The 15,890-nt window shown below is 40.5% G+C and overlaps 1 protein-coding gene across 2 annotated transcripts in view; it reads right to left on the bottom strand.

Moving 5' to 3' along the window:
- The window catches only part of EEIG2 (EEIG family member 2), a gene marked incomplete at both ends in the record, with an annotated part of 106,433 nt that overhangs the window by 27,035 nt on the left and 63,508 nt on the right, over window positions 1-15,890 (bottom strand). For both annotated transcript variants that reach the window (XM_079697788.1, XM_079697789.1), the window contains 2 exons: window positions 10,304-10,350; window positions 13,726-13,842. In XM_079697788.1, the coding sequence (XP_079553914.1) occupies window positions 10,304-10,350; window positions 13,726-13,842 (164 nt within the window). The remainder of the gene's footprint in view (window positions 1-10,303; window positions 10,351-13,725; window positions 13,843-15,890) is intronic.

Below are 15,890 nucleotides of genomic sequence, written 5' to 3'. Positions count from 1 at the left end.
CTCCGGATGCGCAGGCTCAGCGGCCATGGGCCACAGGCCCAGCCACTCCGCGGCATGTGGGATCTTCCTGGACCAGGGCACAAACCCATGTCCCCTGCATCGGCAGGCGGACTCTCAACCACTGTGCCACCAGGGAAGCCCCAGCTGCTCCTTTAACCCCATCCTGTCTGAGCAAAGAATAGACGCTCTCAGGCGACCTACACGCAGAGGCGGGGCCAAATCCAAAGCTGAACCCCAGGAGCCGTGCGAACAAAGAAGAGAAAGGGAAATCTCTCCCAGCAGCCTCAGGAGCAGAGAATTAAATCTCCACAATCAACTTGATGTACCCTGCATCTGTGGAATACTTGAATAGACAATGAATCATGCCAAAATAGAGGCGGTGGACTCTGGGAGCAATGATATATATATTTTTTTTCCTTTTTCTCTTTTTGGGAGTGTGTATGTGTATGCTTCTTTGTGTGATTTTGTCTGTATAGCTTTGCTTTTACCATTTGTCCTAGGCTTCTGTCTGTCCGTTATTTTTTTAAGTATAGCTTTTAGCACTTGTTATCATTGATGGATTTGTTTTTTGGTTTGGTTGCTCTCTTCTTTCTTTCATTTTTTTATTACTTTTTAATTATTTTTAAATAAATTCTTATTTTAATAACTTTATTTTATTTTTTTCTTTCCTTCTTTCTTTTTTTCTCCCTTGTCTTCTGAGCCATGTGGCTGACAGCGACTTGGTGCTCTGGCTGGGTGTCTGGCCTGTGCCTCTGAGGTGGGAGAGCCAAGTTCAGGACATTGGCCCAACAGAGACCTCTCAGCTCCACATAATATCAAATGGCGAAAGCTCTCCGAGAGATCTCCATATCCACGCTAAGACCCAGCTCCACTCAACGGCCAGCAAGCTACAGTGCTGGACACCCTATGCCAAACAACAAGCAAGACAGGAACACAACCCCACCCATCAGCAGAGAGGCTGCCTAAAAGAATAATAAGGTAACAGACACCCCAAAACACCACTGGACGTGGTCCTGCCCACCAGAAAGACAAGATCCAGCCTTATCCACCAGAAAACAGGCACTAGTCCTCTCCCCCAGGAAGCCTACACAACCCACTGAACCAACCTTAGCCACTGGGGGCAGACACCAAAAACAACGGGAACTATGAACATGCAGCCTGCGAAAAGGAGACCCCAAACACAGTAAGTTAAGCAAAATGAGAGATGGAGAAACACAGAGCAGATGAAGGAGCAAGGTAAAAACCCACCAGACCTAACAAATGAAGAGGAAAAAAGCAGTCTACCTGTAAAAGAATTCAGAGTAATGATAGTAAAGATGATCCAGAATCTTGGAAAAAGAATGGAGAAAATACAAGAAACGTTTAACAAGGACCTGGAAGAAATAAACAGCAAACAAACAATGATGAACAACACAATAAATGAAATTAAAAATTCTCTAGAAGGAATCAATAGCAGAATAACTGAGGGAGATGAACGGATAAGTGACCTGGAAGATAAAATAGTGGAAATAATTACCACAGAGCAGAATAAAGAAAAGAGAATGAAAAGAATTGAGGACAGTCTCAGAGACCTCTGGGACAACGTTAAACACACCAACATTTGAATTAAAGGGGTCCCAGAAGAAGAAGAGAAAAAGAAAGGGACTGAGAAAATATTTGAAGAGATTATAGTTGAAAACTTCCCTGATATGGTTAAGGAAATAGTCAATCAAGTCCAAGAAGCACAGAGAATCCCATACAGGATAAATCCAAGGAGAATCACGCCAAGACAAGTATTAATCAAACTATCAAAAATTAAATACAAAGAAAAACTATTAAAAGCAGCAAGGGAAAAGCAACAAATAACATACAAGGGAATGCCCATAAGGTTAACAGTTGATCTTTCAGCAGAAACTCTGCAAGCCAGAAGGGAATGGCAGGACATATTTAAAGTGATGAAAGGGAAAAACCTACAACTAAGATTACTCTACACAGCAAGGATATTATTCAGATTCAACAGAGAAATTAAAACCTTCACAGACAAGCAAAAGCTAAGAGAATTCAGCACCACCAAACCAGCTTTACAACAAATGCTAAAGGAACTTCTCTAGGCAGGAAACACAAGAGGAGGAAAAGACCTACAATAACAAACCCAAAACAATTAAGAAAATGGATATAGGAACATACATATTGATAACTACCTTAAATGTAAATGGATTAAATGCTCCAACCAAAAGACATAGACTGGCTGAATGGATACAAAAACAAGATCCATATAAATGCTGTCTAAAAGTGACCCACTTCAGACCTAGGGACACATACAGACAGAAAGTGAGGGGATGGAAAAAGATATTCCATGCAAATGGAAATCAAAAAAAAGCTGGAGTAGCAATTCTCATATCACACAATATAGACTTTAAAATAAAGACAAGAGACAAAGAGGACACTACATAATGATCAAGGGATCAATCCAAGAAGAAGATATAACAATTGTTAATATTTATGTACCCAACACTGGAGCACCTCAATACATAAGGCAAGTGCTAACAGCCATAAAAGAGGAAATTGACAGTAACACAATAATAGTAGGGGACTTTAACACCCCACTTTCACCAATGGAGAGATCATCCAAAAGGAAAATAAATAAGGAAATACAAGCTTTAAATGACACATTAAACAAGATGGACTTCATTGATATTTATAGGACATTCCATCCAAAAACAACAGAATACACTTTCTTCTCAAGTGCTGATGGAACATCCTCCAGGACAGATCATATCTTGGGTCATATATCAAGCCTTGGTAAACTTAAGAAAACTGAAATGGTATCAAGTATCTTTTCCAACCACAATGATATGAGACTAGATATCAATTACAGGAAAAAAATCTCTAAAAAATACAAACACATGGAGGCTACATAATATGCTACTAAATAACCAAGGGATCACCGAAGAAATCAAAGAGGAAATCAAAAAATACCTAGAAACAAATGACAATGAAAACATGACAACCCAAAACCTATGGGATGCAGCAAAAGAAGTTCTAAGAGGCAAGTTTATAATAATACAATCCTACCTCAGGAAACAAGAAACACCTCAAATAAACAACCTAACCTTACATCTAAAGCAATCAGAGAAAGAAGAACAAGAAAACCCCAAAGTTAGCAGAAGGAAAGAAATCATAAAGAGCAGATCAGAAATAAATGAAAAAGAAATGAAGGAAACAATAGCAAAGATCAGTAAAACTAAAAGCTGGTTCTCTGAGAAGGTAAACAAAATTGATAAACCATTAGCCAGACTCATCAAGAAGAAAAGGGAGAAGACTCAAATCAACAGAACTAGAATTGAAAAAGGAGAAGTGACAACTGACACTGCAGAAATACAAAGGATCATGAGAGATTACTACAAGCAACTCTATGCCAATAAAATGGACAACCTGGAAGAAATGGACAAATTCTTAGAAAAGTCCAACCTTCTGAGACTGAAGCAGGAAGAAATAGAAAATATAAACAGACCAATCACAAGCACTGAAATTGAAACTGTGATTAAAAATCTTCCAAGAAACAAAAGCCCAGGACCAGATGGCTTCACAGGTGATTTCTATCAAACATTTAGGGAAGAGCTAATGCCTATCCTTCTCAAATTCTTGCAAAATACAGCAGAGGGAGGAACGCTCCCAAACTCATTCTATGAGGTCACCATCACTCTGATACCAAAACCAGACAAAGATGTCACAAAAAAAGAAATCTCCAGGCCAATATCACTGATGAATATAGATGCAAAAATCCTCAACAAAATACTAGCAAACAGAATCCAACAGCACATTAAAAGGATCATACACCATGAACAAGTGGTGTTTATCCCAGGAATGCAAGGATCATTCAATATATGCAAATCAATCAATGTGATAAACCATATTAATAAACTGAAGGAGAAAACCATATGATCATCTCAATAGATGCAGAAAAAGCTTTCGGCAAATTTCAACACCCATTTATGATAAAAACCCTCCAGAATGTAGGCACAGAGGGAACCTACCTCAACGTAATAAAGGCCATATACTACAAACCCACAGCCAACCTCGTTCTCAATGGTGAAAAACTGAAACCATTTCCTCTAAGATCAGGAACAAGACAAGGTTGCCCACTCTCACCACTATTATTTAACATAGTTTTGGAAGTTTCAGCCACAGGAATCAGAGAAGAAAAAGAAATAAAAGGAATGCAAATCGGAAAAGAAGAAGGAAAATTGTCACTGTTTGCAGGTGACATGATACTATACATAGAGAATCCTAAAGATGCTACCAGAAAACTACTAGAGCTAATCAATGAATTTGGTAAAGTAGCAGGATAAAAAATTAATGCACAGAAATCTCTTGCATTCCTATACACTAAGGATGAAAAATCCGAAAGAGAAATTAAGGAAACACTCCCATTTACCACTGCAACAAAAGGAATAAAAATACCTAGGAATAAACCTACCTAAGGAGACAAAAGACCTCTATGCAGAAAACTATAAGAAACTGATGAAAGAAATTAAAGACGATTCAAACAGATGGAGAGATATACCATGTTCTTGGATTGGAAGAACCAACATTGTGAAAATGACTATACTACCCAAAGCAATCTACAGATTCAATGCAATCTCTATCAAACTACCAAAGGCATTTTTCACAGAACTAGAACAAAAAATTTCAAAATTTGTATGGAAACACAAAAGACCCCGAATAGCCAAAGCAATGTTGAGAAAGAAAAACGGATTTGGAGGAATCAGGCTCCTAGCTTTCAGACAATACTACAAAGCTACAGTCACCAAGACAGTAAGGTACTCGCACAAAAACAGAAATATAGATCAGTGGAACAGGATAGAAAGCCTAGAAATAAACCCATGCACATATGGCCACCTTATATTTGATAAAGGAGGCAAGAATATACAATGGAGAAAAAACAGCCTCTACAATAAGTGGTGCTGGGAAAACTGGACAGCTACATGTAAAAGAATGAAATTAGAACACTCCCTAACACTATACATAAAAATAAACTCAAAATGGATGAAAGACCTAAATGTAAGGCCAGACGCTAGAAAACTCTTAGAGGAAAACATAGGCAGGGCTTCCCTGGTGGCGCAGTGGTTGAGAGTCCGCCTGCCGATGCAGGGGACACGGGTCCGTGCCCCGGTCCGGGAAGATCCCACATGCCGCGGAGCGGCTAGGCCTGTGAGCCATGGCCGCTGAGCCTGTGCGTCCGGAGCCTGTGCTCTGCAACGGGAGAGGCCACAACAGTGAGAGGCCCGCGTACCGCAAAAAAAAAAAAACAACAAAAAAAAACAACATAGGCAGAACACTCTATGACATAAATCACGGCAAGATCCTTTTTGACCCACCTCCTAGAGAAATGGAAATAAAAACAAAAATAAACAAATGGGACCTAATGAAACTTAAATGCTTTTGCACAGCAAAGGAAACCATAAAGAAGATGAAAAGACAACCCTCAGGAAGGGAGAAAACATTTGCAAATGAAGTGAATGACAAAGGATTTATCTCCGAAATATACAAGCAGCTCATGCAGCTCAATATCAAAAAATCAAACAACCAAATCCAAAAATGGGCAGAAGACCTAAATGGACATTTCTCCAAAGAATATATACAGATTACCAACAAACACATGAAAGGATGCTCAACATCACTAATCGTAAGAGAAGTGCAAATCAAAACTACAGTGAGGTATCACCTCACACCAGTCAGAATGGCCATCATCAAAAAATCTACAAACATTAAATGCTGGAGAGGGTGTGGAGAAGAGGGAACCCTACTGCACTGTTGGTGGGAATGTAAATTGATACAGCCCCTATGGAGAACAGCATGGAGGTTCCTTAAAAAAACTAAAAATAGAACTGCCATACGACCCAGTAATCCCACTACTGGGCATGTACCCTGAGAAAACCATAATTCAAAAAGAGTCATGTACCATAATGTTTATTGCAGCTCTATTTACAATAGTCAGGATTTGGAAGCAACCTGTGTCCATCTACAGATGAATGGATAAAGAAGATGTAGCACATATATAGAATGTAATACTACTCAGCCATAAAAAGAAACAAAATTGAGTTAGTTGTAGTGAGGTGGATGGACCTAGAGTCTGTCATACAGAGTGAAGTAAGTCAGAAAGAGAAAAACAAATACCATATGCTAACACATATATATGGAATCTAAAAAAGAAAAAGAAAAGAAAATGGTTCTGAAGAACCTAGGGGCAGGACAGGAATAAAGACGCAGACATAGAGAATGGACTTGAGGGCACGGGGAGGGGGAAGGGTAAGCTGGGACGAAGTGAGAGAGTGGCATGGACATATATACACTACCAAATGTTAAAGAGATAGTTAGTCGGAAGCACCCACATAGCACAGGGAGATCAGCTCGGTGCTTTGTGACCGCCTAGAGGGGTGGGATAGGGAGGGTGAGCGGGAGACGCAAGAGGGAGGAGATATGGGTATATATGTATATGTATAGCTGATTCACTTTGTTATAAAGCAGAAACTAACACACCACTGTAAAGCAATTATACTCCAATAAAGATGTTTAAAAAAAAACCCCAAAACGGCACAGTCCAAAAGGAAAGGAAGGGATGGGTAATATGTTATATGAAGATGTGCTGATATATGTGCATGTCTAGGAAAGGAGAAGGCTAACATGTGATATCCTGTTTGTTAAAAGTAATAAAAATGGGCCTCCCTGGTGGCGCAGTGGTTGAGAGTCCGCCTGCTGATGCAGGGGATACGGGTTCGTGCCCCGGTCTGGGAGGATCCCATATGCCGCGGAGCGGCTGGGCCCGTGAGCCATGGCCGCTGAGCCTGTGCTCCGCAACGGGAGAGGCCACAACAGTGAGAGGCCCACGTACCGCAAAAAAAAAAAAAAAAAAAAAAAGAAAAAAAAAGTAATAAAAATGGCAACGTTTACAAAAAAACGTCTTTCTCTATAAGTATAATCTCTAGATTATCAGAATTACATTTGTGGAGATAATACAGAACATAAGATAATCTACTTTTTGAGCTCTGCAGTATTTGAGTTTCACAGATAGAGAGATAAAATGGCAGAGAAAGTGCCAGAAAGGGAACATTCATAAAAAGCTCCTAAGAAGGAATGATGAACACATTTTCTTCTACTAAATTTTAATGCTCATTTTCACATTTCACCCTAAACATATTCCACTAGGAAAACATATTGTTACCTAAGAAACCAAAAATTGTTTACTCTCAAAAGAGCAGGAAATAAAGAAAGAAGCCAGGAAATTATGGTTTGAGAGAACACAGTACAGGAAGGCTAAGTTTTACGAAAATGCATAATTTTAATCAAGAATTGATTTGTGTTAAATATATATATTTTCATCTTTATAAAATAGTATGTAAATAGAGAACTACATGGATGTTGCTACATGGAAGTTCATGCATAGGGAATTAATTGTTTTCTTTTCTAGATGTATTTTTTCTCAGATATTTAAATGATATCTGATTAACTATTTTTTGGTATAAACTTATTTATTTATTTATTTTTGGCTGCGTTGGGTCTTCGTTGCTGCGTGTGGGCTTTCTCTACTTGTGGTGAGTGGGGGCTACTCTTCTTTGCGGTGCGCGGGCTTCTCATTGCTGTGGCTTCTCTTGTTGCGGAGCATGGGCTCTAAGTGCGTGGACTTCAGTAGTTGTGGCACGCAGGCTCAGTAGCTGTGGCTCGCGGGCTCTAGAGCACAGGCTCAGTAGTTGTGGCGCATGGGCTTAGTTGCTCCGCGGCATGGGGGATATTCCCGGACCTAACCTGTGTCCCCTGCACTGGCAGGCGGATTCTTAACCACTGTGCCAACAGGGAAGTCCCTTTCATTTTTAACTATTAAGTGTCTTCAAGATTGCTGACAGGCATCCTACTGCCTTTTCCCATTCAGCTCACTCTCTTGCTCTCTGAGAAGACTTTTACACATTTTTCCTCTTTGCTCAAACCCCCACCTCCATCTTTCCCATCCTCACTCTTCAATGATTACCTCATTTCCTGTATCACTAAGAAAAGGAGCAATTTGAAAATAGCTTCTATATGTTTCCACTTCTCATATATATGCATCTGTATCCACACTCTCTGCCTTCATCCCTCTTGACCATCCAAGGACACTGTTCTAGCAATTGGCCCTTTTGTCTTCTGCACCACATTTCTCCTTGTCTACTGGACCATTCATATCAGGATACAAGTATGCTGTGCTATCTCCCATCTTAAAAAAAAAAAAGATAAAAAGCTGCCCTTAACCCCACATCCTCTTTTTATTTATGACCCCGTTTTTCTGTTCCTTTTTTGTAGCAAAATTCCTCATAAGAATTGTTTATACTCACTGTCTCCAATTTTTCTCCTCCAAAACTTTCTTTAACCCACTCCAATGTGGCCGTAGTCTAAAAGCTTTCCACCAGTGCTTGTCAGAGTCACCAGTGGTCTCTATACCACAAAATCCATAGGTCAATTCTCAGCCCACGTCTTCCGTGACCTGATTCTGTAGTGTGTGGCACAGCTGATTACTCCGTCCTTTTTGAAACACACTCTTTACCTGGTTTCAGGACAGTAGTCTCCTTCGGTTCCTTCCTCCTATCTCACTGGTTGCTCCTTTGTTGGTTCTTCCCTATCTCACCGACCTCTAACATGCGGGAGTGTCCCACACCTCAGTCTGTGGTCCTTTTCTTTATTTATACTCATTCCCTGTAGGTCATTTAATCAAAGCTCATGGCTTTAACCAGTACCAATGTGCTGATGATGTCATGATTTCCAAATCTATATCTCCAGTCTGGGCCTCCCCACTGAACCCTACAGTGATATATCCAGCTGCCTACTCAAAATGCCTGGCTGGATGTTAAACAGACATCTCAAACTTAACATGTCTGATACCCAAGCTCCCAACCTTTTCCTCTTGTAGGCTCTCTCATTTCAATAAATTTACACCATTCTTTACTCAGGCCCAGAACCTTGGATTACAAAACAGCCTCCTAACTCATCTACCTATTTCTGCCCTTGGGCCCTTCATTGCTCCCACAAATTGTCTATTCTCTACCTAGCAGCCAGAAGTTTGATAATTTTACATTTACTCCTCTGTTTTAAACCCTCCAGTAGCATGTTTTTTTTTTTGGCTGCGCCGTGTGGCACGCGGGATCTTAGTTCCCTGACCCGGGATCCAAGCCGGGCCCCGGCAGTGGAAGCATGGAGTCCTAACCACTGGACTGTCAGGGAATTCCCAACACTCCAGTAGCTTTTTATCTCACTCAGATTATAAGCGGCCTATGAGACTATTACTATAATGGCCTACAAGATCCTTTATCATCTGGTCTCATCTCTTATCACCCTCCTCCTCACCCACTCTGCTCTAGACACACTGGTCTCCTGGCAGTTACCTGAACATGCCAAACACCCACCTCTCTCAAGGCCTTTGTCCTTGTTACCGCTGTCTCAAATGCTCTTTCCCCAAATATCTGCATGGCTTGCTTCCTACCTCCCTCAGGTCTCTGCTCAAATATCACCTTTACCAGGAAGGACGTCCTTGACTATATAAAACAGCAATACTTCTCGCACCATGCCTCTCCTACCCTGCTTTGTTTTTCTCCAAAGCATTCATAACTATCTTTATAGTGTATATTTACTTGTTAGCTTGTTGTTTGTTTTCCTCTTAGAGTACAAACTCCAAGATGTCAGGGACTTGATCTATTTTTTTCACTGCTGTTTCTCTAGTGCAGCGGTCCCCTACCTTTTTGGCACCAGGGACCTGTTTTCTGGAAGACAATTTTTCCATGGACAGGGGTGGGAGGGTGGGGGGTTCAGGTGGTAATGTGAGCGATGGGGAGTGATGGGGAGCGGCAGATGAAGTTTCGCTGGCTTGTCCGTCACTCACCTCCTGCTGTGCGGCCCAGTTCCTAACAGGCTGCTGACCGGTACCGGTCCACGGCCCGGGGGTTGGGGACCCCTGCTCTAGTGTCTATAGATTAGGGCCTAGCACATGGCACTTAATAGGCATTTATTGAAGAAATGACAAATCCACAGAGATCAAATTAAAAAGTTAAATCTGTATAATTTCACCCAAAACCTGAAGATGACAAAAGACCCATGGCTTAAATAATTTAGAGCATGGAGAGTTTGTTTGGTAATAAGTAATAGTAACTTCTGTGAGGGTCAGGTCAGTCTCCTAAAAGAGGAACTATTCCTTCACTGGTATTAGCCTACAAACACTACATAATATGAATGTGAAAATTTAAACAAATAAATCACTATTAAACTTTCAGACAAATAACTCATTTACTGAGCATCAACTTACGTTTTAAAACATGGGTCACCAGACATCAGTTGCATACTGATTAAAACCTAAACATAAGAAAAAGAAATATTGTAATTATAAAAATCTTGAGAGGAGAAGCCACATTCTGCTAATCTATGCACCTTCCAAATCACCTAGTCCAGTATTTCCTATTTATAAATAAAATGATTACTGAATTGGGTTATATCCAATATTGAATTGCTGCTTTATACAGACATAGGTTAAAAATCATTTTTTTTTTTTTTTTTTTTTGCGGTATGCAGGCCTCTCACTGCTGTGGCCTCTCCGGCTGTGAGGCACAGGCTCCGGACGCGCAGGCCCAGCGGCCATGGCTCACGGGCCCAGCCGCTCCGCGGCATGTGGGATCCTCCCAGACCGGGGCACGAACCCGTGTCCCCTGCACCGGCAGGCGGACTCTCAACCACTGCGCCACCAGGGAAGCCCCAAAAATCATTTTTAACATTAACAACTTTGTCACTGCAAAAATAAGAGTGGAAAAGATGGAAACAAAAAGCAAGGGCTTCACCAGTAACAATCTTCTGGGTGTGTGCTGTTCTGGTCTATTTTATCTGTCTTTCCTCCCAGACTCCTTTGGTGTTTAAGTGTCTGGAATGTTTTCCTCCAACATGTTTGCCATAATGATGCTTTCAGGCGTGCCTGCTGGTGGCCTGTAAGAGTAGAATGCTTCTGGCCTTTGCTCTAGCTTTGGACAAGAATGAATGAATGAATTTATTTTTTAATCATTCATGATTTTATTCATTCATGAAGCAATTATAATATTTTGTAAAGATCAGGCTTTGAAATATCTGATCTTCCTGACACCCCGAGCTATTCAAGACCTTTCACCCACAGTAAGAGGCATTTCCTCTGGAGGATCTCTATATGTGTTTATCCTGAAGATTAAATGCTTAATTCAAGTCTCCACATACCTATCAGCAGCATCTGAAATATGAAATGCACAGGGTTATCTATGCAGTCCCTCATTCTAAGAAGCTAAAGAATAAAAGGACTCAATATCTGGAGAAATGTGAACTCTCATACACTCTGCTAATGGGAATGTAAAATGTTTCAGCCACCTGAAAACCAGTCAGGTAGCTCTGCAAAAGGTTAAAAGCAGAGTTACCATGTGACCCAAGAATTCTGCTCCAAGAGTACTTACTCTTGGATATATGCCCAAGAGAAAAGAAAATATATGCCCACAATGAAACTTGTATATGAATGTCCAGAGCAGCATTGTTCATAATAGCTAAAAAGTGAAAACAACAAGCCAAATGACCATTAACTGATGAATAAATAAAATGTGGTATAGCCATACAATGGAATATTACTTAGCCACAAAAAGGAGTGTAGTACTGACACATGCTACACCATGGATGAACCTTGAAAACATTATGAGAAGTTTAGAGAAGCCAGACACAAAACATTACATATTCTATAATCCCATTTATAGGAAATGTTCGGAATAGGTAAATCCATAGACAGAGAGTAGATTAGTGGTTGTTTAGGCTGGGGGGAAGGGAGGAGAGTTGGGGGAAAGTGGGAAGTGACTGCTATTGGGCACATACGAGGTTTCTTTTTTGGGGTGATGAAGATGTTCTAAAATTGATTATGGCAATAGTTGGACACACCTATGAATATACTAAAAAGCATTCAACTGTGTACTTTAACTGAGTGAAATGTATGGTAAATGAATCATAGCTCAATAAAGCTATAAAAATTTAGAAGTACTCAATGTCCTTCTCTGTCTACCAAATGGATCAGCTTCTCTCTCAAGGTACTTACTATGTGACTTTAACTAATGCTCTTGCCACCTTCTAGAAAGGAGTTAGCATCTGTAGAACATCCACCCTGCCCCAGAGTATACTAGGCTCTGTGAGGATACTACTGCAAACACATTCTGGGAAACCTACCAGGCCAAGACCTTTTAGAGAAGGTCTCTGGAAACAGCCTCCCCCGCCTCCCAGATTCTGCTGATGTCATCGCAAGCCAATGCCACTTAGCAGCTGAAGTTCTAGGGAGGGCAGGGAAGCTGTGAGTAAGCACAAGAAGTTGGTCTACAGACAGAATGATAATGCAGAGAGCCAAGAACAGTCCCTGAGAGGCCTAGAAAGCTCCTTTAGTTCCTGGGAGTTCAGGTCTTGTTGTTAACTTCCCACCCTAGGGCTCTATGAAACGTCCTTGTGTTTGAACTAAAGTTCTCTTTTACATGAGCTAACCTGAGGGATTTCTATTCCATACAACTAGTGTTGGCAAAATCACATACACTAACTCATTTAGGCCTCAAGAACAGGTCCATGGGGCAAGTACTGAAATTCCCTTTTTACAGAGGAGGAAACAGTGGGGCAGAGGTGAAGTGCTTACACAGGGCTCCAGAGATCTAAGAACAAACACAGAGCCCTGACACCATAATCCATGCTCCTGCTACGTGGCTGGGGTTATGTTCCTTAAGCTCCCTAAACCTCTGGCTACTCAAAAAATTCTGATTGAATGAATGAATGAATACCTAGAGTACTATTATTCAGAAATGGTATATTTTTGTTGGACCAGAGTTTAAAGCTTTGCTAATGCTTTCTGAAATGCTGCTATTCTCTAGGTGCTGATTGCCTTTTAAGAATCAGCCATAGGATCTTATTGTGTTCTGGGAATAATAATGATAATGGTAACAGTAACAAAAACCCTAACAGTAGTCATGAATTAAGAATCTATTAAGTGCCAGGCATAAGCTAAGTGGGTTTGAAAACTGTTAGATATAGGGTAATTCTTTTGTCCACTAACTTCTGACCATTCAGTTTTTATTCAGGATTATTTTCCTTTCTTATCATGAGATAACTTACCATAATGGGGTAAACCTAACTAAAACACAGCAAAAGGTTTATCCAGTGAGTTTTACCAGATGCAAGGTACCTTACAAACATTTTCTCTACTGGTTTCATTTAATACTCCAGCTCTCTGAAGTGTGTATTCCCTCTGGGTTCACCAGAATACATGGCTCCTGAAGGTACTTGGAAACAGTAGGGCAGATGCCCAAAGTGAATTTCACTTGTTGCGAGAGAACCCAGTGACTTATATGTGCCCACCACAGCTGCTTTGGAAATCACCTCTTGGGAGCTATACGCATATTGTAAGGTATTCATTTACGATGCTCCTTCCCTTCCACTCATTGAGCCCTTATGCTGTAGTGGTTGTGTGTACTCTTCCCTGAATGTTTACAGCACCATGTGATCATGAAGGTGAACATTTGTTACTTTTCAGTGCTTCTGTGATTTGGATAGTTTTTTCTTCTACATGGTGAGTATTTCAGTGGTATGTCCAGCTTATGATCTCAATACTGATTCCCATCCTGCCCTTGACAGTATATACCTATGATTATTTAAAGGCAGAGAATCTCATTTGTTGACATGTAAGTCTAGAAACGTGCTTACTTTAAGAATGGAATTATCCTGTCTTGTATTTTTGGTATCATAGCCTTCCAGTAAACAGCGACGAGTGGTACTTCCTGATCCAGCAAACTCTGCCAGGTTTAGATCTGCAAAGCCCAGCTATGAAAAGAAAGATAATTATATTAATAGAATATTAATATTATCTTTAAAATAAACATTCAACCCATGCTCTAGCCAAGTGGTCTCAAACTTCAGTTATTTGCAGTTTTTGCCAACTTAACAACACCTGTTCTATTCTTTGCTTAATATTGGGTTGGCCAAAAAGCTTCTTCAATCAGTGAATACGTTGTTCAATCAAGCTCTTGGTGAAAATGAAAAATGTGTCTTTTTACTTAAAACCGAATGAACTTTTTGGCCACCCCAATGTGTCTTAAAAAATTGGCTACCTTTTTGCAAAAATGTACCACCTATTCTACTCTTGTCTTAAGCAATATGATCTCTGAAATCACGTATTTGACTGCTAAATGTATTTTTCTGTACACATTAAAATATATAACTTAAGGTAAAAATAATGCATATTAAACAACTGAAATCACTGCAAGTTAGCAGTGGTGCTCACACTGCTCTATGGGAAATACTAGCAGACCAATCATGGTCATTTGCACACACATAGAGAAAACCAGTCAGACTCTCCTCTCCCTGTTCTGGTCTGGCTCTATTCCCAGTTAACCACTGGTGACTGCAGATAGCTGCAGGTTATTAAGTTCTCACTGCCCACCCAAGAGCGAAACGATTTAAGTGTATCACATACTTCCTTTGGTACAAGATCCTCCTCCTTTACCACCTTCCACAACATTTGCCTTGCTGGTCCCCCTTGAGCTGAATCTCTCTTTATGAAGCCTTCTTCCTTCCTTCCCCACACCAACCTTCTCTGCTGTTACCCAGAAGCTCAGCTCAAATGCATTCCTCCCTCTTATTACTACTCGGGTTTGGCCCCCATTTTCTGCAGCTACCAAACATTACCCTATGGTCTTTCCTCTGATGTTGCTCAACCCTATTTCTCATTTCCAAGTGGTACAAAAAAATCACTCCTTTATATCACTATTTTTTGAACAGTCTATTCTATATGACTAAGTGTATACAGTCTTTTATTAACAAAAAATGTTTTGAGCTTGCAAGTACATCTCCCTGAATATATAATAAAAAGTATTATACACGTCAAACCCTGCTTGATTTTAAGTTGAGTGCCATGATTTTAAGTTGCCTGCTTTAATGCTTTAAAACATGCAGTGAAGAACATATGAATGGCATTTAAGATGAAGATTTTTATTGTAGGATGGAGCATTATTTTAGTGGTTTTTAATTGGTATAAGAAGAATGAAGAATAAGAACTTAAGAGACCAGTTGAAGGACCACAATCTCCAAAAGCAGTAAGTCAGGAACATGTCAAGCCACAGGTAATATCTACCTAATCTTCACATGATTACTCTGGTCTTACTGCCTCTTTTAGGGGTCCAAGAGATCAGCAAAAAGCCTGGATATGTCCAGGGCAAAGCCACATCCAAATGAACGTGGGAAGACTCCTGTGGCTGTGTGATCACACGTCATCCACATGCCTTATTTCATACATTATCCTTTCTCTTTGAACCTCCAATACCTTTTCCATCCACACTCTTTGCTGATGTCTTGCTTCCTATTTCACTCAGAAATAAAAGCAATCAAAAGAGCATTCAACTTCCACAAGCTCTTATCACCAGCCACATCCACTCACCTACCTGAATCTGTGCCCACATGTTTACCTTCCCACTTACTGTAAGTGAGCTGGCTGTGCTCCCATCCAAGGCCAACCACTCTCCTCTCGCCTATTCAAGTTCATCGCTTCAGGGATTCTTCCCTCTCTATGGATCATATCCAGAACACAAACATGCTGGATTTTCTCCCATCTTAATGAACAAAAGAAAACAAAACCTCATGCCATACCCCTCTCCAGTCTACTGTAATATTCTTCTGCTCCCCTTTGGAGCAAGACTCCTCGAAAGACTTGTCTATATTGACTGTTTCTGATTCCTCTGTCCATGGCCACCTCGTCAACTTCATTTCCCCCTCTCCTCCTCATCCACTCTTCCAGCCACAAGGTCCTTTTCCTTGAAAAATGCCAAGATCACCTCAAGGCCTTTAGCACTTACTGTTCTTTTGCCTGATACATT

Source organism: Hyperoodon ampullatus (genome assembly GCF_949752795.1).
Source record: "Hyperoodon ampullatus genome assembly, chromosome: 2".
NCBI classification, from domain to species: Eukaryota; Metazoa; Chordata; class Mammalia; order Artiodactyla; family Ziphiidae; genus Hyperoodon; species Hyperoodon ampullatus.
This window is presented reverse-complemented; position numbering and strand designations above follow the sequence as displayed.